This window comes from Scyliorhinus torazame, chromosome 3, assembly GCF_047496885.1.
Source record: "Scyliorhinus torazame isolate Kashiwa2021f chromosome 3, sScyTor2.1, whole genome shotgun sequence".
Classification (NCBI taxonomy): domain Eukaryota; kingdom Metazoa; phylum Chordata; class Chondrichthyes; order Carcharhiniformes; family Scyliorhinidae; genus Scyliorhinus; species Scyliorhinus torazame.
This window is the reverse complement of record NC_092709.1, coordinates 207,066,715-207,094,573: the sequence shown is the minus strand read 5'-3', so window position 1 is coordinate 207,094,573 and position 27,859 is coordinate 207,066,715. Positions and strand designations below refer to the sequence as shown.

The following is a 27,859-nucleotide window of genomic DNA, read 5'->3' as shown; positions in this document are numbered from 1 at the left end:
GATGCGTTACTATTTCTGGGCAAACAATATCATTGAAAACGAGCGACAGGTGGTCATATTGCTCACCGCCTGCGGCCCGCATACGTTTGGGGTGATTAGGAGCCTTACGTACCCAGCTGCACTGGACACCAAGGCGTTTGAGGAACTTGCAAATTTGGTGGGGCAGCATTTTAACCCAGCCCTGTCCACGATAGTCCACCGTCACTGGTTTAAAAGCGCTGAGAGGACCCCAGGAGAATCCCTTGCCGATTTTCTATCCAGGCTATGCAGGATTGTGGAGTACTGTGACTATGGTGAGACCTTGTCAGAAATGTTACGCGACCGTTTGGTTTGCGGTATTAACAATGCAGCCACCCAGAGAAAGTTGTTCGCTGAGCCAACATTGACTTTTCAACAGGCCATTCAAATAGTATTGTCCCGAGAGCGCAGAACGGGGAATGCAGGAGATACAGGGAATGGAAGTGCATGCCTTGGGGAGCAACCCCTTCCGTCCGAAAATGTCCCCCCGCACTCCTACGGTACCTTGGGTGAGACGACGTCCGGAGCGATGCCAGTGGCCGTCGGACATTCCTCCCCGAAGGGAGCCTTCTCCAGAACCAATGGATGAGGAGCCATGTCCGTGTCAGACTTTAAGGCGCTGACCCCGTCACGGACGTCGGTCCTAGGGGCGCCAGAGGCGCCGTCGTTCCAACGAAAACTGGGACCAGCCCAGGGGCCGTACCTACCATGTGGATTAACCTGCGGCGACTACTCCCAAGGACGTGGAGACGGAGGACGACTGCCTGCAGCTGCCTTGTGTGGCAGCTCCCCGTGTGGCCCCCATTAAGGTGACAGTACGGGTCAATGGTCACCCGCTCGAGATGGAGTTGGACACTGGCGCAGCGGTCTCAGTGATCACCCAGAGGACATTCGACCGCATCAAGCAGGGTATACAGACCCTTACATTAACCGACTCACAGGCCAGGTTGGCCACCTACACGGGGGAACCACTGGACATTACAGGAACTACGATGACCCCTGTTGTTTATGGACACCAGGAGGGGCGTTTCCCACTTATCGTGGTGCGCGGCCATGGGCCCAGCCTGTTGGGTCGGGACTGGTTGCGCCATTTGCGCTTGCAGTGGCAGCACATCCTCCAAACAGTTTCTGGAGGGTTGACTCAGGTGCTCGTCGCACAAAGTGTGTCTTTCAGGTGAAGGAAGTAGCCTACCTGGGTTATCGGGTGGACCGCGAAGGTTTGCACCCCGTCGCAGAGAAGATGCGCGCGATTCAACAGGCCCCCGCCCCGACTGACACTTCACATCTTCGTTCTTTTCTCGGCCTTGTAAACTATTACGGGAAGTTCCTCCCCAATCTGGCAACTACGCTGGCCCCCGTTGCATCTTCTGCTAAAGAAAAATCACACCTGGGTTTGGGGTCAGCCGCAAGAAACCGCTTTCCGGTGGGTAAAACAACAATTGTCGTCGTCTGGGTTACTAACCCACTATGACCCTGGAAAGCCTTTGTTCGTCACGAGATGCATCCCCGTATGGTATTGGGGCCGTCCTTTCCCACAAGATGGAGAACGGGGCCAAGAGCTTTCGCCTCCCGCACTTTGATTGCAGCGGAAAAGAAATAAGCGCAGATCGAGAAGGAGGGCCTGGCAATGGTCTTTGCGGTGAAACGTTTCCATCAGTATGTGTATGGCCGCCAATTCACTATAGTGACTGATCATAAGTCTCTGCTGGGACTTGTCAGAGAGGATAAGCCAATACCGCCTATTGCTTCCGCACGGATCCAGCGCTGGGCTTTGTTGCTCGCTGCATACGAGTATTCTCTGGAGCACAAACCAGGAACGCAGATAGCGAATGCCGACGCACTGAGCCGATTGCCTTTATCGACCGGCCCCATGTCGACCCCCACGACCGGTGAGGTGGTTGCAACCCTAAATTTTATGGACACCTTGCCTGTCATGGCATCACAGATCCGTGAGTGGACCCAGACGGAGCCAGTCCTGTCAAAGGTTCGGCACATAGTCCTGTATGGTGGGCAGCATAGACAGCTCCCAGGCGAGTTGCGGGCATGTTCCTCCAAGCTGTCAGAATTCAGCGTGGAAGACGGCATCCTCTTGTGGGGACGTGTGTGATTGTCCCGGAAAAAGGACAGGAGCTAATACTAAGAAACTTGCACAATGGGCACCCCGGTGTGACCAAAATGAAAATGTTGGCCCGGAGTTATGTTTGGTGGCCAGGCCTCGACGTCGACATTGAGAAGGTGGCCCAAAGCTGCTCCATTTATCAGGAGCTTCTGCCGGCCGTGCCCCTACATCACTGGGAATGGCCAGGGCGGCCTTGGGCGCTCTTGCATGCGGATTTCACTGGCCCTTTTCAAGGATCCATGTTCCTTTTATTAATCGATGCCCAGTCTAAATGGCTAGAGGTGCATAAGATGCTAGGCACAACAATTGAGAAGATGCGTTTGTCTTTTAGTACACATGGCCTCCCCGAGGTGCTGGTCACGGATAAAGGCACTCCATTCACCAGTGAGGCATTTGCGAGGTTCATGAAGATGAACGGCATACGCCATATCCACACTGCCCCTTACCACCCGGCTTCAAATGGGTTGGGGGAGCGCGCAGTGCAGACATTCAAACGAGGCCTAAAAAAGCAGTCTTCCGGGTCAATGGACACGAGAGTGGCTCGCTTTTTGTTTACGTATAGGACCACCCCCCATGCGGTGACTGGGGTAGCTTCCGCAGAACTCCTAATGGGCCGGAGACTTTGCACCCGCCTTAGTATGGTTTTCCTGGACATTGGCACAAAAGTACGCCGCACACAAGAACGACAGGGACAGGGTTTTTCTCGGCATCGGCCAATTCGGCAGTTTGCACCCGGTGACCCAGTGTTCGTTCAAAATTTTGCTGGGGGTGCCCAGTGGGTCCCTGGTGTACTCTTTTGCCAAACGGGCCCTATATCTTACCAGGTGCAAGCCCAGGGTCGTCTCCAGCGCAAACATGTAGACCACGTTCGGACCAGAAGGCTATCCTTTCCAAAGATTCCCCGCCCCCGGAGATCATTTCTACAGCCGCAGAGACCAGAGACAATGGAAAGTAGTCCTCACAATCTTCCTCTGGTGCCTCATTCAAAGCCTGCGCAGGTCGTTACAGAACCGCGCGGAGATAGAGACGCCGAGATGACCGAGGCAGCAGACTCTGACTCCGAGATGGAGACACAGGACGCATCAGAGGGGGAATCCTCGGGCCCACGGGCCGTGGATGTACAACCGGTACGCCGTTCATCACGGAAGCGCCAGTCTCCGCCTCGTTACACACCGCCCGATCCAGCGCCTCGTGCAAATGGTGTCCGACCTGCAGCAAAACGAGTCCGACGCCCTCCTTCGCCAGGGTCTTCGGTGGATTCCTTGGACTTCAGGGGGGGAGGGATGTTATAACCTGCCTGCTTACCATTGGCTGGGGACTAATGACAATCCCACAATCCTGTGGGAGTATGAGCTTCCCCAATGAAGGGGGGGGGGCGGAGAAATCATTAGCAGACTCCCTGTATAAATAAAGCTGGCCAGTTTGGAACTAGCAGGAAGGAGTAAGCAGCAAGTGAGGTTGCTGCTGTTAAGTATATATATGTTATTGTAAATAAATGTTATTTCTTGTATCCTTGAAACTCGTGCTGGATTCTTCGTGGTCCTCACAAAAATACACTTATTAAAGACTGCATAATCTATTTTTTGCTGTTTTACATTTGTCAAAAGACACTCATCCACTCTGTGCATACTTTCTGCATCAATGTATAGTATCTTGTACATATATCCACATTAAATTTAATTTCACATAGCCTTGAAGCTGTGTGCTGGTGCACTTTAGGCTATTTTATAAGGCAAAGAGAAAAGGTATGGAATATGGAATGAATAGTATTCACCAAAAACATACAAGTATATTTAAGATGGGTGCTTGCTTTGTATTAAAGCCTTGAGTAGTGAATTGTTGCTCAAATGTAGGTTTTACAAGACAAAATTCACTAGTATCATTAATCCATCTTCAGGTACAGGCAATGAGTGGTTGCTACAAGTGGCACCTTTTTTGAGATTGTTTTGCAAAACTATTCGAAAATGGTTGATCACAAATCCTCCAAAGCAAGGTTTTTCAAAGTGTACGTAGTGACCCGCCGGTGGGTCGCGGGCAGGCATCAGGAGAGTCACGTAGTCGTAGCATGCCCAATCGCAGGAGAAGAGCCAATGACTGCTGTCACACTTTTATTGTGAATAACAGCCATTGCCACCTTTTAAATGCGAAGGAAATGAGGCTGTGTGTAGTCTTCCTACCATAAGCGGAAGCAAGGAGCAGGTCACGTGCCCTGCACATACACTTGATATCAAACGCCCGGGACGTGCATTCTCCGATGCACCGCCGTTTGGGAGAATCGACTGGTGCGCCATTTTTCCACGTGACGCCGGTCCAATGCCCTCCCCCGATTCACCCAAGCGGCGAGAACAGCCCCATCGAGTTCTGCGCGGCGCAGGCCGGAGAATCGCCCGAGACACCCAAATTGGCGATTCTCCGCTACCTCCGCTATTCTCCGGCCCGGATGGGCGACGTCTCGACGGCGTGACCCCAGTTCACGCCGTCGTCATTCATACCTGGTAAATAAAGTAGTCAGCCAGTCGTGCGGCTGACGCTGAGCAGTGAGGAGGTGAGCAGACTGTTCCGGTGCTCCTGCAGACCGGGTCGGCTTCCCCGAGCGACCAGGCCACCGGGGCACTCATGCAACCTGGCTGGCGAGGTGTGGAAGAACCTCCGTGTAACATGTCGTTTCTCTGCCCCCCACCACCCTCCTGCAGGTCACCATGTATGCCAACCAAACAGTGATGTTCACTGCCGTGGTTGGAGCCGCAGCTCTGCAGGTGGCCATCCGGCAGCGTAGACTCAGACGGCCCACAGTGGCTGCAGATGCAGCGGTTGCTGCTGCAGCAGAGGGGATGGCCGTGGAGTGGCCCATCGTCACCGCGCAGGCCGCAGGCGCTCAGGACCCGAATGTACAGGGGGATGCTGGGGGGAACATTGACCCCCCCGACGGCGAGGAATGCACAGGAAGCGGGCACTGATATCGAAGTTCTTGGGGGGAGGGGGGAAAGGAGGAGGGGGAGGATGGCGTGCATTAGGGTGTGGGAGGGGCGCAGGACACAGACACTGCCCATGTGCTGGTTACGTCCAGGAGGCTGCACGACGGCACCGTCGAGGACAGCGGGCACGCGACGTGTTGGTGGCCGCACGGTTCGCGCACTGTGGGGGAGGGATTCGCTGAACACTGCCACTTGCACCGCCAGTCCTGCACACGGGCACCACATTGCACCCCCCCCCCCACACCGCGTACACGGCACCAATTCCATATCACCTTACCACCGCGGCACTACGGGATTGCACAACATTGATGATTGTGTAAGTGGGTGTGATCAGTGCCATGTTGAATGATGACCGCCCGCTCTACGATGAGCTGTGTGCTCAGATTCGCCAGCCAAGGTCTGACTCATGGCTATAGCTGAACCATACACTCCGGTGGTCACAGCCTTGATAACGGGCATTTCATCACGTGCCCGTGTGAGGTAGCTGGCGTCGGAGTGCCGAGGACTACGGTGTCCGATTTTGGGAGGCAGGGGGGATAGGGACAGCACATCTGGCACCGACGTTGAACCACTCGTAACCACAGCGCCACTCGGTCACCCTCACGAGCCCCCTGGCACCGGACATAGCACAGAGTCTTACAAGTTAAGTGCAACAGTGAGTTTATTTGTGACATTCACATACAGATGCCCTACCCCCTACAACTAAACTGCGCCCTGCACCCGTGCCAACTTATTATGTGCTAACTTCTTTGCCTTACGGGCCCCACCACTACGTCTAGGTGTCTCCCCAGATGGTACAGCAGGAGTGGAGGCGGACTGCTGAGAATCACGCCCTGCGACATGGCCCCCGTCGGCACGCGTTTCCTGTGGCGGCCCGGCTTCGATCGGCCAGGCTGCTTGGCAAGCGTGCCGGATGGCGTGGTGCCACCCTGTCCTGCCTGCTGCCCACCAGATGCGCCAGGGACGGAATGGGGGGAGGCCGAGTGTTCCAGGACGTCCCTTGCTGGAGGTACCGGGACAGGTCCCAGAACCACCTCCTCCCTCGGGGAGCCCAGTGGCCCCCGGGCCTCACTGTGGGACGGAGGTGCGATCGGAGACATGCCCCGTCGCACCACCGACACCTGGCGCTGCCAGTCCTGGAGGCCTGCAGCGGTATCGACCTCGGTCCAAATGCTCGCAGAGACGGAGCTCAGGGAGTGCGACATTCCTGCCAGGGACTGTGCTATCTCAACCTGTGAGTGCGCTACGCCATCCATCACGTGCGCCAGGCGGTCTCTGCTCTACGCGGCTGACTGCTGGGACTGTGCCATCGCCTGCTGGGACCGGGCCATGGCATGGTGAGACTCAGCCAGGGCCCGGAGAGCGGCGGCAATGTCCTGTCGGCTCTGTGAGATGGCTACCTGTGAGAGGGCAGCCCTCTCCTGGGCCATGGATGACGCGTGCACGTGAAGCCCAACGCCTTGCAGAACCTGACCAATGGCCGAAACCGTTTCGCCCATTGCCTCCACCGCGGACGCCACCCGTGCGGTGTCGGCCTGGGTGGCTGCGATGAGCGGCACCACTCCCTGCTCCTGGGTGCGAATGGACTCCTCCAACTGTGTGTGCAGGTCCTGGAAGATGGCCCTCATCCCGTTATTCAGTCCCTCGGTGTCTACATGCATCGGTTGTCCGGGTGGGTCAAGTACATCCAGGAACCCGGGAACCGTCTGGGCGGCAGCTGTTTGCTGGGCTTGGGCTACCCTCCGACCGTCCAGCCCCTCGGCTGCTCCAAACTCCACCTGCTGTACCGGCTCGGCTGTGTGGTGCGCACCAGACCGTGACCCGGGAGCCTCATCACTTATCTGCCCAACCGAGGTGAGTGTCTCTGCGATGGTGGATGGTGTGGGAGACATCAGTGCCGTTAGTTCAAGGTCATCGTCTGTTAGGAAGTCTGGTGTGTACTGGTCCCCCTCATGGCCCGGCGCAAGGTGCATGCGGCCCATGTCATGTTGCCCTCCAGGTGAATCCGTGGACTGTGTGGCCGTTCTCTGTGCGTCATCGTCACTGTCCGTCCTGTGCCCCTCAGTATTGTCTCTGTCCGTCGTATGTGCGTCCCCGTCCAGCGTCCCAGACTGAGAGGGTTGCCCTCCTGTCCGACCGACTGCCACCCTCTGGCGTGCGTCCCTGGGTGCGCTCGAGGTTGGAGATGGTTGGCTTTGTCTTGGCCGAGACGACCCTGGACGTTCAGCGGCTGGCCCTGGGGAACACAACGATACAGGGTTCGTTAGACACGCTGGGCCGGGTGTATGGTGGTGGTGGGAGCAGTGTGTGAGGGGGGGGGGGGAGAGATCGGGGGTACAGTGGCCAGTGTGAGGGGGGGAGGGGATCGAGGGTGCAGTGGCCAGAGTGTGAGGGGGGAGGGGGATCGAGGGTGCAGTGGCCAATGTGAGGAGGGAGGGGATCGATGGTGCAGTGGCCAGAGTGTGAGGGGGGCGATGACGGGTTGGGTTGGGGGGGGGGATGAGGACATGCAGGGTTGTCTCACTTGCTTCTGCGCCTCCGAACTGGCTTGTCGCGACCTCCCGGGTGGCGGATCCCCCAGCGAGGTCCAGGGCCCTCTGCTCGTGAACATTTAGAGGGTGCAGCACAGGAGAACCCCCTCCGGTTCTCATACGCTTACGTTGGTTGTGAGCTGTCTTGTCCTGGGGGAGGGGGGGGGGGGGGGAATAAAGCATCACAATTAGGCGGGTATCATCAAGGCGTGCAGATATAAGCTATATTAATGCTGGGTGAGGAGACAGTTGGAGCCATGCCATGGCATCTCTCCAGTGGGGGTTCCGGTGCTCATGTGGGTCGAGTACAACATTGTGCACCCAACCCCCCCCACCCCACTTCCCCCCCCCCCCTCGTGCATGGTGGGGGGGGTTGACCCGGGGGCACCCTCATGGCACTTACCCTGGCAGCCCGAGTGAGGTCGTGCAGCTTCTTCCGACACTGCTCCCCGGACCGGGGGGGTGGTGTGCCCCACAGCACTCACAGCAGTGCCAACTTCACGCCAACCGCGCCTCACCATGCTGGATGGCTGGCGATGCCCACGACTTGGGCAGAGGGTGGCCCTTCGGCTTTCAACCTCATCGAGGAGGGTGTCCAGGTCAGTGTCCCGGAACCTCGGTGCGGCTCGTCGGGGCTCAGCCATCTCTCCCCCTTCTCCTGGGTCTTTCCGTGCGCGGATCGCGCCATTTATCGTGCAGCGCCGTGTCATTCGGGCGTTGCGCGCTTACGACGCTGCTTTCGCGCCATGCTCCCCCCCCCCCCCCCCCGAGTTCCTCGCGGCTTTGCTCCTAGCCCATTTTCGGGCCCTGAATCGACCGTGATCGGGGCCGTTTCGCGCAGTCGTGAAACACGACGGCGTTCACGACGGCGTGGGCACTTAGTCGCGGGAGCGGAGAATCGCGCCCCTGTATGTACATGCTTCTGGTGCCAAATCATGGAGGAGAGCTTCTTCCATTTTCTAGCTGCTGGCAAGCAAGGCAAGTGGACTGTGAAGAGTAATTGTTTTCTTACAAGTAAGAGATGGCCAGAGACACACATAGGCAGAGTACCCACTGGCCAGCATCTCACATCGGAATCGACCGAAGAGAGCTGACTTGAGAGTCCAAGGCAGAATAGAGCAGTGCTAGCTCCAGAGCCTCTAGTTAACAACCTAAAGAATAAACTTAATTTAGGAATGAAGCAGTATAAAGATGATTTCAAGAGGTATGGTTTTGTCAATTGTGCAAATGCAAAAAAGGATGCAAAGCCCATGTGGGTTATATGTAGGGAAGTACTGGCAAATGAGAGAAGTTTCAGATTTTGAAAAAGTGGTGGGTGAAAAATTCACTTTGAGGTTGAGACCTTCGAGTCATAGAACATACAGCACAGGAGGCCATTCGGCCCATCGAGTCTGCACCGACCCACTGAATCCCTCACTTCCACCCTACCCCCGTAACCCAATAACCCCTCCTAACATCTTTGGACACTAAGGGCAATTTACCTTGGCCACTCCACCTAACCCGCACGTCTTTGGACTGTGGGAGGAAACCGGAGCACCCGGAGGAAACCCACGCAGACACGGGGAGAATGTGCAGACTCCGCACAGACAGTGTCCCAGCGGGGAATCGAACCTGGGACCCTGGCGCTGTGAAGCCACAGTGCTAGCCACTGTGCTGCCGTGCCGCCCTAACTTACAGCTGACTCCAAATGAAAAGACTACGCTGCTGTACCTGACCTGTGACAGACCATTAAACACATGCCAAAAGTCCATGAGACTGACAACATTCTGGAGTAGCATCTTCCAGGAATATCCACTGCTGAATAAAACAAGCGTTTTGCTGCTATTGCTCTTCACAACGAATTACATGTGTGAGGTTTGATTTTCCGTTCTCACAAGGATGAAGACGGCATAAAAGAACTGTCTGAAGTCTGCACCTGATACGCGCATTGCCCTCTTCGCTTGTGAACCTGATTGGAGTGAGATACTGAGTACCAAGCAGATTCTCCATTTGCATTAAAGGTAAGCGAATGTGGCGTACGTCGCAAAAGTCGGCCAACCTGGGTCACGAAGGTCAGGCAGTTGGCAAAAGTGGGTCCCCAGGGGAAAAAAGCTTAAAGCACTGCCCTAAAGGGCCACACTCATTGAATAAATACTTTTCCATATAGTATACCAAATGAAAAATTCACAATTCATTCTTATTCGATTAATACCTGTTCATAAATCATAAGCAATTTGTCTCGTTCTGCCGTCACCATCTTGACATTTGATTGGATTTCTGCCATGTGTTGCTCAAAATTGTCGAGCACCGATTGTAACTCATCCCGCTCTCTGATAGCCTGTAACAGCTCAGAGCTGAGGCTACTACTCTGTGGAAGAAACATAGTTTCTCTTTAATGCATTAAAATTAACATTCTGTCAATAAAGTTTATAGAAACACTTCTAAACAAAGCACATGAACAGTAAACATATAGCATTTTAATTACAACCTGCAATAAACATATAGCATTTTAATTACACACTGCTAAAAATCCACCTTTTTGTTTGAGGCCACAACAAAAGAATATTTTCTGTACAAATATTTGTGATACAATTGAATAAAGATCCAGAAAATTTTGTATAAAGAGTACAAATAGTATCATCCCCCAAACAGTTCAACAAGAAACATGTCCTCGGTCCTTCACCTATAAACGGGCGCATGATATTGTTGAAGAGTTATGATTGATCCAAATGCACAGAAATAATTTCAACTAGTTAAATAAGCGAACAGTTTACGTAGACAAGGCAGGGCAGCACTGCAACCCTGGACAACCATAACTGCTGAAAGTGTCTGCAGATCAAGGAACTTCACGTCAGAGTTGTTGAGCTGAAGTCACAACTGCAGACACGGCAGGGCATCAGGGAGGGTGAAGGCCAAATACAGATTGGGCGACTGCTTTCCGACAACTTTGCTCAGATGCAAGCATGGTTGTGATCATTTGGTTGTTTGCTATTTCTGCTGTTGAACTGCTGCAATGCTCCAGTGAAGTTCAATGTAAGCTTGAGCAACATCACTTCATCTGAGGCACTTTACAGCCTTCTTGACTCAGCATTAAGTTGAATAATTTCAAACCATCAACTCAGTCTTCCAAGGGGCAGCACGGTGGCGCAATGGTTAGCACTGCTGCCTCACGGCGCCGAGGTCCCAGGTTCGATCCTGGCCCTGGGTCACTGTCCATGTGGAATTTGCACATTCTCCCTGTGTTTGCGTGGGTTTCGTCCCCACAATCCAAAGATGTGCAGGGTAGGTGGATTGGGCACACTAAATTGCCCCATGGAAAAAATTAATTGGGTACTCTAAATTTATTTTTTTTAAAAACATCGGTCTTCCATTTAGTTTTTTTGCCATGTGTCTGTCTGTATCTTGTATTTCTGATTTTGCTTTCATTCAGAGCTGTTCATTATTCTGCCATTCACACTCACTCTGGATAAATGGTATGTTCCTTTACTAGGGGCAAGGTTGAGAGGAGATGTACGAGGTACGTTTTTTTACCCAGAGGGTAGTGGGTGCCTGGAACTCGCAGCCGGAGGAAGTGGTGGAAGCAGGGACGATAGTGACATTTAAGGGGCATCTTGACAAATACATGAATAGGATGGGAATAGAGGGATATGGACCCCGGAAGTGTAGAAGATTTTAGTTTAGACGGGCAGCATGGTTGGCTCAGACTTGGAGGGCCGAATGGCCTGTTCCTCTACTGTACTTTTCTTTGTTCTGTGTTCTTTGTACAACCATGCATTTTGTTCCATGACATCTTTGTCATTTAATCTCTCCTGCTCTATTCCAGACCTTCCCTTTTTTCTTCCTCTCCTCTTTCAACAGCATAAAACCCATCACATTTCTACCTCTCTTCAGTTACAAAGAGTCATATTGGACTCATAGCTCTAGCTCTGTTACTCTCACCACAGATGCTGCCAGACCTGCTGAGTATTTCCAGCACTTCCTGTTTTTACCTTACACTTCTCAGCTTGTTTGAAACACGATGGGAACAAAATTTCAATCTTTTGGTCAAGTGAAATTGAGGTTGATTTCCAGTCAAGGTCGTGGAAACCAGGATGTTACCAGTTTTTATCGCCCATCTCTTTTTGCAGCTCTGACCATTCTCTGGTGGGAATCCTGAACTTTAATTGCCATCCCCTCCAATTCAGAAGCCATGTTGGGAGAGTACTTGAGTTATCCTTAGAAATCTACCTTTCGTAGGTCGCACGTTCGGCAGCTCCCGCCAGGAACGGACTTTTGGACTCTTTAGAGGGGCCCCAACGGCAATTGTTCGACGGCTCCCAGTGTGGGAAGGTGACAGTAAGGTTCCCCCGGCACTGTATGGATTGGACCAGGAGTGGAGCGGTTAAGAAAGTGATTTTGGTGCAGCGGAAAGTGCGAGGGAGAAGCAGGATGGCGGCGGGTGGAGACCAAGCAGCGTGGGCGCAGTGGTCGCAGGAGCAGCAGGAGTTCCTCAAACGCTGCTTTGCAGAGCTGAAGGCAGAAATGCTGGCGCCAATGAAGGCGTTGATTGAGAAGCTTGTGGAGACCCAGAAGGCCTAAGGGGCGGCGATCCGGCAAAAAGCCTCGGAGAACGAGGACGAGATCTTGGGCCTGGCGGTGAAGATGGAGGCGCACGAGGCATCGCACAAGAGGTGGGCGGAAAAATTTGAAGACCTGGAGAATAGGTTGAGGAGGAAGAATCTTCGGATTCTGGGTCTCCCTGAAGGAGTGGAGAGGCCCGATGCTGGGCCATCTGTGGTCACGATGCTCAATTCGCTGATGGTCGCGGGAGCTTTCCAGAGGCCCCTGGAGCTGGATGGGGCACATCGGGTCCTGGCAAGGAGACCCAAAGCCAACGAGCCGCCAAGGGCTGTAGTGGTGAGGTTCCACCGCTTTATGGACAGAGAGTGCGTCCTGAGATGGCCCAAAAAAGAACGGAGCAGCAGGTGGGAGAACAAGGAGATCCGAATCTACCAGGACTAGAGTGCGGAGGTGGCTAAGAAGAGGGCTGGTTTCAACCGGGCTAAGGCGGTTCTCCATCGGAAGGGGAAGTTCGGTATGCTGCAGCCAGCGCGATTGTGGGTCACGTTCCAAGATCGCCACCCCTATTTTGAGACGCCTGATGAGGCATGGAACTTTATCCAGTCTGATAAGTTGGACTCGAACTGAGGGTTTGTTGCGGGGGGTGTTTACTGCATTTTGGGAATGTTCTTTTTGTTTTGGTGATGGGTGGGGATGGGTGAATGGATTTGATGCGGGGGCTGTGAGAGAGTGTGGCCGTCGGTGTTGGAGGGGCAGGGCCCCGCGGAGAAAGATGGGGGGGGTGGAGGCCCGGGGATGGGGAGTTGGGGTAAGGCCGCAAAAAGGAGCTGCGCCAGATGTGGCGGGGCTGACTCAGATGGAAAGCGCGGGCTTTTTCCCACGCTAAGGAAGGACGGGGGCGGTGCAGGAGAGGAGTTCACACTGATTGCTAAGGGGAGGTGGGGGGGATTCTCACACTGGGGGGTCGGTGGAATGGCGGGAGAGGCCGGGGTCAGCAGACTTACGGGAGTGTCATGGGGGAGCAAAATGGCTAGATGAGGATCTGGCGGGGGGGGGGGACGGACACTGGGTTGCTGCTGCATTGGCCAAAGGGGAGCTGGAGGTAGGAGAGGTAGTCAGGGCGGGGGTCCACCGCCGGGGGACTGGAGGCGCGGGCACGTGGCTGGCCTCAAAAAGGAGATGGCTAATCGGGGGGGGAGTAGTCCCCTGATCCGGCAGATAACTTGGAATGTGAGGGGTCTGAACGGGCCGGTCAGGAGGGCCCGGGTGTTCGCGCACTTAAAGGGACTGAAGGCAGACATAATTATGCTCCAGAAGACGCACCTGAAGGTGGCAGATCAGGTTAGGCTGAGAAAGGGATGGGTAGGGCAGGTCTTTCATTCAGGGCTGGATGTGAAGAACAGAGGGGTTGCAATACTGGTGGGGAAGCGGGTGTCGTTCGAGGCGTTGAATATTGTGGCGGATAATGGAGGTCTATATGTGATGGTGAGTGGTAGGTTGCAGGGGGTGCGGGTGGTACTGGTGAACGTATGTGCCCCGAATTGGGATGATGCCGGATTTATGAAAGCATGCTGGGTCAGATTCCGGATATGGAGGTAGGAAGCTTGATAATGGGGGGGGGGGGGGGGGGGGGGGAAAGAAGAGACACGACGACGACTTCAACACGGTGCTGGACCAGCACTGGACCGTTCTAGGTCCAGGACGGGTAAGAGGCTGGCTGCGGCCAAGGTGCTCAGGGGGTTTATGGACCAGGTGGGGGGAGTGGATCCATGGAGGTTTGCCAGGCCGCTGACCAGGGAATTTTCCTTTTTCCCCACGTCGATAAAGCCTACTCCCGGATAGATTTTTTCATCTTGAGTAGGGCGCTAATCCCGAAAGTGGAGGGAACGGAATATTCGGCCATAGCCATCTTGGATCACGCCCCGCATTGGGTGGAGCTGGAGTTGGGGGAGGAGAGGGACCAGTGCCGTTGTGGCGCCTCGATGTGGGACTGTTGCCGGATGAGGGGGTGTGCGGGCAGGTTCGGGGGTGTATTGAAAGATACTTGGAGGCCAACGACAATGGGGAGGTGGGGGTAGTCTGGAAGGCGTTGGTCAGCGGAGAGCTAATCTCCATTAGGGCCCACAGGGAGAAGAGAGAGAGGAGGGAGAGGGAGAGGTTGGTGGGGGAGATTTTAAGGGTGGACAGGAGCTATGCAGAGGCACCTGAGGAGGGGCTACTTGGGGAGTGACGGAACCTCCAGACGGAATTCGACCTGATGATTTCCTGTAAAATTCAACCGGGAACCCATCCGGCCTCAGGGCCTTCCCCGCCTGCTTACCTCCCAATCCTTTAACCAGCTCCTCCAGCCCAATTGGCGCCCCCAAACCAGCCACCTGCTCCTCCTCCACCCTCAGGAACTTCAGCTAATCTAGGAACCGTTGCATCCCCTCCTCACCCGCCGGGGTCTCAGACCTGTACAGATCCCCATAGAAGTCCCTAAATACATTTTTTATCCTCACCGCACTCCGCACCGTATTCCACCCTCTATCCCTAACTCCACCAATCTCCCTCGCTGCCTCCCTCTTACGAAGCTGATGTGCCAGCATCCGACTCGCCTTCTCCCCATACTCATATGCCGCCCCTTGCGCTTTCCCCCACTGTGCCCCCGATCCGTAAGTGGGTAATGGAGGGAAGGGGGCGGCGTGGAAGAGGCTAGAGATGGCGTCCTGTGTGGGCACGAGCCCGAGGGCGCTGGTGACGGCACCGCTGCCAGTCCCGCCGACAAGGTACACCACGAGTCCGGTGGTGGCAGCGACGCTGAAGACATGGGGGCAGTGGAGGCGACACGGGGGCGAGGTGGGAGCCTCGGTTTGGTCCCCGATTCGGGAGAATCATTGATTCGTCCTGGGAAGGGTGGATGGGGGGTTTCAGAGCTGGCATCGGGCAGGGATTAAAAGAATGGGGGACCTGTTCATCGATGGGACGTTTCTCCTCCAGAGCCTAGGGGCGCTGGAGGAGAAATTTGGGCTACCCCCGGAAAACGCTTTCAGGTACATGCAAGTGAGGGCGTTTGTGAGGCGGCAGATGAGGGAATTCCCGCTGTTTCCAGCACGTAGGATTCAGGACAGGGTCATTTCAGGTGTATGGGTTGGAGAAGGCAAGGTTTCGGCGATTTACCAGGAGCTGCAGGAAGAGGAGGCGGCCTCGGTGGAGGAGTTAAAGGGCAAGGCGTTTGGGTTAAGGTGGGGTGTTTCACTATTTGTGTTTTCTTTCTTAAAAAAAATATATTTATTAAGAATTTTTCAACAAAATTTTCAACCACACAAACAAACCCCCCCCCCCCCGCCTGTTACAAAAAGAAAGAAAGCTCGCATAGCAAGACATGAACATGGTGGCAAGTCAATAAGATACAGAACTTTGTACATTGGATTCCTGCCGTACTTGTCGGTTTTCCGGATCATTCATGTGTTTCCTTGTTCAAATGCCCCCCCAGAACCTCCCCCCCCCCTCCCCCCTTGGGTTGCTGTTGCTGCTTTCCGACCTTCATCTAACGTTCCGCGAGATAGTCCAGGAACAGTTGCCACCGCCTGTAGAACCCCTGCGCAGACCCTCTCAAGGCAAACTTTATCCGCTCCAATTTGATAAACCACGCCATGTCATTTATCCAGGCTTCCACGCTGGGGGGCTTCGCCTCTTTCCACATTAACAAGACCCTTCGCCGGGCTACTAGGGACGCAAAGGCCAGAATACCGGCCTCTTTCACCTCCTGCACTCCCGGCTCGTCCACTACTCCAAATAGTGCTTGCCCCCAGCTTGGCTTGACCCGGACTTTCACCACCTTAGATACTGTTCCCGCAACTCCCCTCCAGAACCCCTCCAGTGCCGGGCATGACCTATGGACATGGTTCGCCGGGCTTCCTGAGCACCTCCCACATCTGTCCTCCACCCCAAAGAACCTACTCAGCCTCGCCCCCGTCACCACCTTAAATTGTATCAGGCTAAGCCTGGCACACGAGGAAGAGGAATTAACCCCACTTAGGGCATCAGCCCATAGCCCCTCCTCAAGCTCCTCTTCCCATTTACCCTTCAGCTCCTCTACCAAAGCCTCCCCCTCTTCTTTCATCTCCTGGTATATCGCCGACACCTTGCCCTCCCCGACCCATATGCCCGAAATCACCCTGTCGTGAATCCGCTGTGCCGGGAACAGCGGGAATTCCCTCACCTGCCGCCTCACAAACGCCCTCACTTGCATGTACCCGAAGGCATTTCCCGGGGGTAGTCCACATTCCTCCTCCAGCCCCCCTAAGCTCGTAAACGTCCCATCGATGAACAGGTCCCCCATTCTTCTAATCCCTACCCGATGCCAGCTCTGAAACCCCCATCCATCCTTCCTGGGACAAACCGATGGTTATCTCTGATCGGGGACCACACCGAGGCTCCCATCGCACCCCTGTGCCGTCTCCACTGCCCCGAGATCTTTAGCGTTGCCGCCACCACCGGGCTCGTGGTGTACCTTGTCGGCGAGAGCGGAAGCGGTGCCGTCACCAGCACCCCCAGGCTCGTTCCTTTACAGGACGCCATCTCCAACCTCTTCCACGCCGCCCCCTCTCCCTCCATCACCCACTTATGGATCTTTAGCGTTGCTGCCACCACCGGACTCGTGGTGTACCTTGTCGGCGAGAGCGGCAGCGGTGCCGTCACCAGCGCCCCCAGGCTCGTTCCTTTGCAGGACGCCATCTCCAACCTCTTCCGCGCCGCCCCCTCCCTCCATCACCCACTTACAGATCATCGCCACGTTGGCTGCCCAGTAGTAGCCACCCAAGTTCGGCAACGCCAACCCTCCTCTATCTCTGCTAAGCTCCAGGAACCCCCTCATTACCCTCGGGGTCTTACTCGCCCACACAAATCCCATAATGCTCCTGCTTACCCTCTTAAAGAAGGCCTTGGTAATCACAATTGGGAGGCATTGAAAAACAAAAAGAAACCTCGGGAGGACCACCATTTTAATCGACTGTACCCTGCCCACCAGCGAGAGTGGCAACATGTCCCACCTTTTAAAATCCTCCTCCATCTGTTCCACCAGCCGCGTCAAATTAAGTTTGTGCAGTGCCCCCTAGCTCCTAGCTACCTGAATCCCCAAGTATCGAAAGCTCCTTTCCGCCCTCCTCAACGGTAGGTCATCTATCCCTCTTCCCTGATCCCCCAGATGCACCACAAAGAGCTCGCTCTTTCCCACATTGAGCTCACAGCCCGAAAAGTCTCCAAACTCCCTTAGGATCTGCATGACCTCAACCATCCCCTCCACTGGATCCGCCACATACAGAAACAGGTCATCTGTGGACAGTGACACTCGATGCTCCTCTCCCCCTCAAACCACCCCCTTCCATTTCCCCGACTCCCTTAACGCCATGGCCAAAGGTTCAATTGCTAATGCAAACAGCAGAGGGGACAGGGGGCACCCCTGCCTCGTCCCTCGATACAGCCAGAAATACTCCGACCTCCGCCGGTTCGTGACCACACTCGCCACCGGGGCTCTATACAGGGGCTTAACCCAACTAATAAACCCTCCCCCGAACACAAACCTCCTCAACCCTTCCCAGAGATACTTCCACTCTACTCGGTCAAAGGCCTTCTCTGCGTCCATGGCTGCCACTATCTCCGTCTCTCCCTCCATCGATGGCATCATTATCACATTTAGGAGCCTTCGCACATTAGTATTTAGCTGCCTGCCCTTTACGAATCCAGTCTGGTCCTCGTGAATCACCCCTGGGACACAGTCCTCAATCCTCGTAGACAACATTTTTGCCAGCAACTTAGCATCTACGTTGAGGAGCGAGATCGGTCTATATGACCCACATTGCAGTGGGTCCTTTTCCCGCTTCAAGATCAAAGAGATCGTCGCCTCCGACATTGTCGGGGGCAGTGTCCCCCCCTCCCTTGCTTCATTGAAGGTCCTTACCAGCAACGGGGCTAACAGGTCTACATACTTCCTATAAAACTCCACCAGGAACCCATCCGGCCCCGGGGCCTTCCCTGCCTGCATGCTCCCGTCCTTTAACCAGCTCCTCCACCCCAATTGGCGCCCCCAAACCAGCCACCTCCTGCTCCTCCACCCTCGGGAACCTCAGTTGGTCCAAGAATCGTCGCATCCCCTCTTTTCCCCCTGGGGGCTGGGACCTATACAGCTCCTCGTAAAAGGCCATGAATGCCTCATTCACTTTCCCCGCACTCCGCACCGTAGTACCCCTGCCGTCCTTGACTCCATCTATTTCCCTCGCTGCCATCCTCTTATGGAGCTGATGTGCCAGCATCCGACTCGCCTTCTCCCCGTATTCATATATCGCCCCCTGTGCCTTCCTCCACTGTGCCTCTGCCTTCCCTGTGGTCAACAGGTCAAACTTCGTCTCTCCCTGAGTAGTCCCTCATCAGGGGCCTCTGCATATCTCCTGTCCACCCTTAAAATCTCCCCCACTAACCTCTCCCTTTCCCTGCCCTCACTCTTCACCCTATGAGCCCTGATGGAGATTAACTCTCCCCTGACCACCGCCTTCAGCGCCTCCCATTATCCCAGTTCCCTCATCCCCGAGTCTTGCCTCCCTCCAGCACCGACGCCCATATTCCCCATCATCTCGTCTACAGAAAAGAAGAAAAAAAGGGGGGGGGGAATTTTTACCAGAACTCTACCCACATCCCCATCCCACCCATGAAGTAATCTTTACCCATATTTACAACCCAGTGTACAACCAACATCACCCCCCACAGCCACATCCCCTCAGTTAGAGTCCAATTTTTCCATCTGAATAAAGGTCCAAGCCTCTTCTGGCGTTTCAAAATAATGGTGTCGGTCCTGATAAGTAACCCACAGTCGCGCAGGCTGCAGCATGCCGAACTTGACTCTTTTTTTGTGCAGCACCGCCTTGGCCCGGTTGAAGCCAGCTCTCCTCCTTGCCACCTCCGCGCTTTAAGCCTGGTCAACTCGGATCACCGCATTCTCCCATCTACTGCTCCGCACCTTCTTGGCCCATCTCAGAACACTTTCTTTAGTCCGTGAAGCGATGGAACCTTGCCACTATCGCCCTTCGCGGCTCATCAGCCTTGGGTCTCCTCGCCAGGACCCGGTGAGCCCCTTCCAGCTCCAGGGGGCTCGGAGAGGCCTCCGCACCCATCAGCGAATGGAGCATCGTACTCTCATACGCCCCAGCATCAGCTCCCTCCACTCCTTCGGGGCGACTCAGAATCCGGAGATTCTTCCTCCTCGACCTGTTCTCCAGGACCTCGATTCTCTCAGCCCACCTCCTGTGCACCGCCTCGTGCACCTCCATTTTTACCGCCAGGCCCAGGATCTCGTCCTCATTCTCATTCGTTTTATCTCTCACCTCGCAAAGCTCTACCGCCTGGGCCTTCTGGGTCTCCTTCAGCCCTTCGATCGCCAACAGCATTGGCGCCAGCACCTCCTTTTTGAGCTCCTCCATACAGAGCTTAAGGAACTCCTGCTGGTCTGGCCCCCATACTGCTCGGTCTCCGCCCTCCGCCATCTTGCTTTTTCCCCCTCGTTTTTGCCGCTGCTCCAGAGACTCTTTTCCCGCCGCTCCACCGCTAATCTCAGCCATACAACATACAACAAAGGGGACCTTACTTCACCTTCCCACACGGGATTAAATCAAAAAAGTTCCGTTGGGGCTCCTCTGGAGAGCCCAAAAGTCCGTTATCGCGGGAGCTGCTGAAATGTGCGGCTTAGCTCCGCATCGCCGCAACCGGAAGTCGGGCCTATTTGTGTTTTCTACTGTTATATGGGGGGGTTATTGTATCTCGGGGAAATCCTATGTATAATTTCTGCTTGTTGTGTTTGTTTCTTTTTCTTGTGGGGGGGGGGTTTGTTGAAAATGTGTTGAAAATTTTGAATAAATATATTTTTTTAAAAAAGAAATCTACCTTATCTACTATAAAATGGCTCAGCAGAAGTTTTAGCAGCGAATAGTTGGCATAACTCCCCCAAAGCTTTTAAGTCTTTTGAATGGCATCAACCTTTTCCTAGATCAAGATAAGTGACCACAGAAGCGATTAGCTATCTTAAGATGTGACACAATATAGTTTTCCTTGTGAAGCTAATTTGTACCTTTGGCCCAAAAGGGCCTAGCGCAAATTCAAGGAGCGTCGTTGTGGGCTGTTCTGTCTTACAAAGCTATACAGGGGTGAACTCTACTAAAGCGCCCCAAACTCTCGTTACCACAACTTCAGCTAGGGTCACTGGAAAGTTTGTGGGCAGGTGGGAATTTTGCTCCACCGTTCTTCTAATGAACTGTGGGTTGTTCTCCCATAATACCTTGCCCACAATACTATCTCTAACTTAGATCAAGGCCATAGGAGTTTTACTGGTACAAAAGAGAAAATGCTGGAAAATCTCAGCAGGTCTGGCAGCATCTGCAGGGAGAGAAAGGAGCTAACGTTTCGAGTCCGATGACTCTTTGTCAAAGCTCTGTCAAAGAGCGGTGTCAAAGATTTGTCAAAGTTTTACTGGTAATATACTGTATTTGCATAGCATGCACTATCTATAGATATGTAGTAGTTACTCTTGCAACTTTGTTGCATTTTTTTCCATGAGATTTTTCTGTAAACCTTTGGCATGCTTGCAAACTTCCAATTTAACTGTATTTCTGGACTTCTGGTGTGGCATGTAACTGAGCGGTCGCACATGTGGGGGCTTCTGCTTGTGATTGCGATTTAAGCTCTTTTCACCCAGCCGGTGATGGAAATACGAGCCAAAATGTTTTGAAGTCGATGGTTTAAGTATCCCACAGTAAGGGGATGCACAATTGGTACTGAACTCGGAAACAGAGGAAGAAAGAAACAAGTTCAAAAGTGGCGGCTTTGTGTGCCTTGGTGGAGAATGGAGGAGGCGACTGCAGTGGCAGGGGCCACCTCATCAACTGCTGAAATTATAGCTGTGGAACTGCAGAAACTGTGTCGCGAGGTCTCGGAAGACCATGAGAAGGCGATCGAGGCAGATATTTCCTCGATTCGAGGGGCCCTGGCTAAGGTGGACAAGATGGTGAAGCAGCAGGGTGCATAGCTGCAAAAGATGGGGTTTGCTCTGTCAAGGCAGTGACCAGACTGTTTGTCTGGAGGTGGAAATGGCAACGGTGATGACCAAAAACAAGGGTTTGAGGGTTAAGGTGAACGACCTTGATGGTGGGGAAAGAGTAAATGGCGGCTTCTCCTGAGTTTGATGGAGCTTACAGATCGTTGCGGCAGAGGCTTCGTGCAGGTGAGCCATCTCATGCGATTATCGTGCAATTCCAATGCTATCAAGATAAAGAAAGAATTTTACGGTGGGTGAAGAAGCATCGGAATAGCAGATAGGAAGGCTATAAGGTGATATTACACCAGGATGTTAGAATGGAGCTAGCCAGGAGGCCTGCAGCTTTTAACAAGGCCATGGTGGAACTGTTTCACAATAAAGTTTAGTTTGGCGTGGTTTACCCCACGTCTTTGGGTGGCCTACTTCAAGACACCAGAGGGAGCTGAGGCATCGTCCAAAGAAATGGACTGAGGTTGAAATAATTGTAACATATTTTGCACGGGTTGAGGGATATTTGTTGGGAGGTGAGTGTGGGTTATTTGATTTTTTTGTCTTTTTTTTGTATGTTATCAATGGTCGAAAGAGTGTTGGTTGGACTCTTTTGTAACTTTACATGTGGAATTGTTTTGTAGTGGTTGATGGGATGGGTGCGGTTTACTGTTAATGTGGCTCTCGTCTGGAATTAATAAAGTTGGTTTTGGGTGGGGGGGTTGGTTTGAGTATTTCGGAATTTTGGGGTATGAATGGTGCTCTGTGCGGGAGCCGCCCCGCTAGTGAGATAAGTTAGTCAACCGGAAGTAAAGGGATGGGGTTATTTGCGGCTCATAAGAGGGGGGATTTATTAGGCATGAGCTTAGGGGTTATGGTTATTGGGTGATTGGGGTTTGGTGAGGGGGGTGGTGGTATTTGGGGACATGGTTGTGGTTGGTTGTTTGGGTGTGGCGTCAGTCGGTGGTGGGAGGGATGGGTTAATATTCTGACGGTGGCAGAGGATCTTTCTTTGTCTGGGTGTGCTGGGGAACTGGTGACCTTCTTGGGTGGGCCTGGTGTCGGCCCTTCTCAGGGGATGCCGGACTTCCTCGCGCGGCAGGAATGGCTGACTCTAAGTGCGGGTAGACCACCCCCACCCCCCCCATCTGGCTGGTCACGTGGAATGTAAGGGCGGGACGGTAGCACTGTGCTTCACAGCTCCAGTCCCAGGATCGATTCCCGGCTTGGGTCACTGTCTGTGCGGAGTCTGCACATTCTCCCCATGTCTGCATGGGTTTCCTCCGGGTGCTCTGGTTTCCTTTCAAGTCCCAAAAGACGTGCTGTCAGGTGAATTGGACATTCTGAATTCTTCCTCTGTGTACCTAACAGGTGCCGGAGTGTGATCGACTCGGGGCTTTTCACAGTAACTTCATTGCAGCGTTAATGTAAGCCTACTTGTGACAATAAAGATTATTAATTTTAAAAAGTGGTCTGGTAAAGATATCCAGGGTGTTTGCGCACCTTATGACTTTGAAAGTTGCTGCGGTGCTGTTGCAGGACACCCATAGTTAGAGATCAGATAAGGTTACGGAAGGGTTGGGTGGGTCAGGTGCTTCACTCGGGATTTGATAGTATGGCCCAGAAACGCAGCAATCCTAATTAATAAGAAGGTAGCTTTTTCGGTGGTGAAGATTTTGACGGATCTGAATGGGAGGTATGTGTTGGTTAGTGGGTTGTTAGCGAGTGCACTGGTGGTACTGGTCAATGTAAATGCTCCAAATTGGGATGACGCATCTTTTATTAATAGGTTGTAGTCATTGATCCCGGATTTGGACTTGCACCAACAAATCACGGGCAGGGACTTCAATTGCGTATTAGATACCTGACTGGTTAAGTCGAGGCCTAAGACTTTGAGGCCTTCTGGGATGGCAAAGGCACTGCTGGTCTTCATGGAGCAGATGGGGGGAGGGGAGCAGACACTTGGTAACATCTACACCCAGGGGACAAGGATTTTTCATTCATCTTTCAGGTTCACCAGGTGTATTCGAGGATTGATTTCTTTGTGGTAGGTTGGTCCCTGCTGGTAATGGGGAAGGGGTACTCGGCGATAGTGATTTCTGACCACGCTCCACATTATGTGGATGTGGTGGTTGGGTTGGGTCACGCTCATTACCCCAGTGGAAGTTTGATATATCGCTGTTTGCGGATAGGAGTTTTTGCGAGAGGAGTATCTGAGATTTGATAGGAGCAATGAGATTTTCCCTTCCACATTGTGGGAGGGGTTGAAAGTGCTAGTTGGAGGGGAGATTATTTCTTTTAAGGCACATAGGGAGAAGAGTGAAAGGGTAGAGAGGCAGAGGTTGGTGGATGCCACCTTGGAGTGGTCTGCCAACATTCGGCCCATCAGACACCGGAATTGCTGGCTGGAAGGAAGTTGGGAGTACAGGCTGCTGTCAATGGATAGGGCGATAGGCATGTTGTGACGCTCAAGCGGAGCTTTTTGTGAGCATGGGGAAAAGGCTGGTTGCTTGTTGGCGCATCAGTTGAGGTGAGAGGTGGCCTCTCGGGAAATTGTACAGGTTAGGGTCTTGGTACGTGGAACTGTCTCTGCCCCTGCCAAGGTTGATGCGGCGTTTGAGACGTAGTATTGGAACCTTTATGATTCAGAGACCCCGGAGGAGGGGAACTCAATGCTAGAATTTTTGGACAGTTTGGCTATTCTCGTGGTGGAACATGAGAAAAGGGAGTGACTGAAAGCTCCTCTGACTTTGGAGGTTATGGAGGGTTATGGGTTTGATGCAGTAGGGAAAGGCGCTGGGGGCCAGACGGGTTCCTGATTGAATCTTACAAAATGTTTGTCGGGTTGCTGGCTTTGGTGCTGCTCGAGATGTTCAAGGATTCTATGACTCTGGGTCGTTGCTGGCTTCATTGATATTAAAAAAGGATAAGGATCGAATGAAGTGTGGGTCGTACCACCCTATTTCATTATTGAACGTGGATACAAAGTTGAAGGCAAAGGTCTTGGCTAAGCGTATGGAATCCTCCCTCCCAGGGGACATATCAGAGGAGCAGACAGGGTTGGTGCAGGGAAGACAATTCTCGGCCAATGTTTGGAAGCTGCTTAATGTTGTTTTGTCCCCTCTCCATCCTCTGAATCAGAGGTGATTAACTCACTAGATACAGAGAAGGCATTTGATAGAGGGGAGTGGGGATACTTGCTTGAGGTCTTGGGGCGGGTTGACTTTGGGCTTAGATTCATATCTTGGCCTCGGCTCATATAGGGCCCCTACCGCGAGTGTCCATACAAATGTTTTAAGTTGGAAATACTTTCAATTGAGGAGCAGCATGAGACAGGGGTGTCCACTGTCCCCGCTATTGTTTGCCTTGGCAATTGAGTCTCTGACCATAGCATTAAGGTCATCCACGAAATGGATGGGAATACACAGTGGGGGGATGGAGCATAGGGTGTCATTATATGCGGACGATCTGCTGCTGTATGTGATGGATCCGCTCTCCAGTGCAAAGGAGATAATGAAGCCGCTGGCGAAGTTTGGATCCTTCTCGGGGTACAAATTGAACCTGGGTAAAAGCGAATGTTTTCCGGTAAATCTTCCAGGGAGGGGAGCCAATTGGGCACATCATCTTTCCACTTGGCCAGGTCCAGATTTTGCAATCCAGGAGTCTGTGTGGCCCATGACTGGGCCTCGCTGCAGAAGTTAAAGTTTGGGGACCTGGTTAAAGCGGCGAAGGAGGGCTTAAAGAAGTGGGATACCATCCCAGTAACATTGGCGGGGAGGGTTCAGTTGGCTAAAATGAATATCCTCAGGGCGGCATGTGGCGCAGTGGTTAGCATTGGGACTGCGGCGCTGAGGACCCGGGTTCCAATCCCGGCCCTGGGTCATGTCTGTGTGAAGTTTGTACATTCTCTCCATGTCTACGTAGGTTTCATCCCCATAACCCAAAGATGTGCAGGTTAGGTGGATTGGCCATGCTAAATTGCCCGTTAATTGGAAAAAATAAATAATTGGGTTCTCTAAATTTATTTTTAAAAATGAATATCCTCCCCAGATTTCTATTTTTCTTTCAGGGCCTTCCAGTCTTTCTTTCAAAATCTTTCTTTGCAAGAGTCAATAAGATAATCTCATCCTTTACCTGGGCGGGCAGGGCCCCATGGGTCTAGGTTTTTTCCCCCAAAAGGATAGGCAGGCAGTCAGGGGCCGAGCATTGCCCAATCTGTTTTACTACTATTGGACGGCAAACATTGAAAAGGCGCGTGGGTAGTATAGGGGGACAGAGTCCATGTGGGGGTGGGTGGAGAGGAATGACTGTAAAGGCACCAGTCTGAGGGCATTAGTCATGGCTCCCCTTCCATTTTCCCTGTTGAAATGGACTGACAAACCCGTGGTGTTTGCTACCTTGAGAATATGAGGACCGTTTAGACCGTTTTAAACCGGGTGCTATGTCAGTGTTGGCCCCAATTTATGAAAACAATATTTTTGAGCCGGTGGTTTTGGATTCGTTCTTTGGCGCTTGGTGGGAGGAAGGGTTAGAGCAGTTTGGGAACTTGCTTGTAGATGGGAAGTTTGCTAGTTTTGAGGAGTGGCTGGAGAAGTATATGCTCGAGAGTTAACCAGTTTCGGTACTACCAGGTGTGAAACACTGTGTGTAAGGGGGTCGCTTCCTTCCGTTTGGCCCCTACCCCCGCGTTAATGGAGTGAGTTCTCTCATTGGTTGATGTAGGGGAGGGCAGGATATCAGAGATCTAGTCGGCTGGTGTCGACGGAGCAGGTCCTGTTGAACAAGATTAAAAGAAAGTGAGAAGAGGAGTTGGGCCTCTGTATAGAGTCAACTCTACCTCCTTGTGCGCTAGGCTCAGCCTGATTCAATTTAAGGTGGTGCATTGGGCACATATGACTAGGGCATGAATGAGTGAGGCTAGAAATAGGAAGATGGAGCAGCTAAACACGTGGCTAAACAGCTGGTGTAGGAGGGAGGGTTTCCATTATCTGGACCACTGGGAGCTCTTCCGGGGCAGGTGTGACCTGTATAAGAAGGACGGGTTGCATCTAAACCGGAGAGGCATAAATATCCTGGCCGCGAGGTTTGCTAGTGTCACACGGGAGGGTTTAAACTAGTATGGCAGGGGGGTGGGCAAGGGAGCAATAGGTCAGAAGGTGAGAGCATTGAGGGAGAACTAGGGAATAGGGACAGTGTAGCTCTGAGGCAGAGCAGACAGGGAGAAGTTGCTGAACACAGCGGGTCTGGTGGCCTGAAGTGCATATATTTTAATGCAAGAAGTATTACGGGTAAGGCAGATGAACTTAGAGCTTGGATTAGTACTTGGAACTATGATGTTGTTGCCATTACAGAGACCTGGTTTAGGGAAGGGCAGGATTGGCAGCTAAACGTTCCAGGATTTAGATGTTTCAGGCGGGATAGAGGGGGATGTAAAAGGGGAGGCGGAGTTGTGCTACTGGTTCGGGAGAATATCACAGCTGTACTGCGAGAGGACACCTCAGAGGGCAGTGAGGCTATATGGGTAGAGATCAGGAATAAGAAGGGTGCAGTCACAATGTTGGGGTTATACTACAGGCCTCCCAACAGCCAGCGGGAGATAGAGGAGCAGATAGGTAGACAGATTTTGGAAAAGAGTAAAAACAACAGGGTTGTGGTGATGGGAGACTTCAACAATATTGACTGGGACTCACTTAGTGCCAGGGGCTTAGACGGGGCGGAGTTTGTAAGCATCCAGGAGGGCTTCTTAAAACAATATGTAGACAGTCCAACTAGGGAAGGGGCGGTACTGGACCTGGTATTGGGGAATGAGCCCGGCCAGGTGGTAGATGTTTCAGTAGGGGAGCATTTCGGTAACAGTGACCACAATTCAGTAAGTTTTAAAGTACTGGTGGACAAGGATAGGAGTGGTCCTAGGATGAATGTGCTAAATTGGGGGAAGGCTAATTATAACAATATTAGGCGGGAACTGAAGAACATAGATTGGGGGCGGATGTTTGAGGGCAAATCAACATCTGACATGTGGGAGGCTTTCAAGTGGCAGTTGAAAGGAATACAGGACCGGCATGTTCCTGTGAGGAAGAAGGATAAATACGGCAATTTTCGGGAACCTTGGATGACGAGGGATATTGTAGGCCTCGTCAAAAAGAAAAAGGAGGCATTTGTCAGGGCTAAAAGGCTGGGAACAGACGAAGCCTGCGTGGAATATAAGGAAAGTAGGAAGGAACTTAAGCAAGGAGTCAGGAGGGCTAGAAGGGGTCACGAAAAGTCATTGGCAAATAGGGTTAAGGAAAATCCCAAGGCTTTTTACACGTACATAAAAAGCAAGAGGGTAGCCAGGGAAAGGGTTGGCCCACTGAAGGATAGGCAAGGGAATCTATGTGTGGAGCCAGAGGAAATGGGCGAGGTACTAAATGAATACTTTGCATTGGTATTCACCAAAGAGAAGGAATTGGTAGATGTTGAGTCTGGAGAAGGGGGTGTAGATAGCCTGGGTCACATTGTGATCCAAAAAGACGAGGTGTTGGGTGTCTTAAAAAATATTAAGGTAGATAAGTCCCCAGGGCCTGATGGGATCTACCCCAGAATACTGAAGGAGGCTGGAGAGGAAATTGCTGAGGCCTTGACAGAA

General features: G+C 52.9%; 1 protein-coding gene across 4 annotated transcripts in view; it reads right to left on the bottom strand.

Annotated features, from left to right (window-relative positions):
• Positions 1-27,859, bottom strand: part of cep135 (centrosomal protein 135) — a 215,817-nt gene that overhangs the window by 83,177 nt on the left and 104,781 nt on the right. For all 4 annotated transcript variants that reach the window (XM_072496794.1, XM_072496792.1, XM_072496793.1 and 1 more), the window contains one exon: positions 9,835-9,990. In XM_072496794.1, the coding sequence (XP_072352895.1) occupies positions 9,835-9,990 (156 nt within the window). The remainder of the gene's footprint in view (positions 1-9,834; positions 9,991-27,859) is intronic.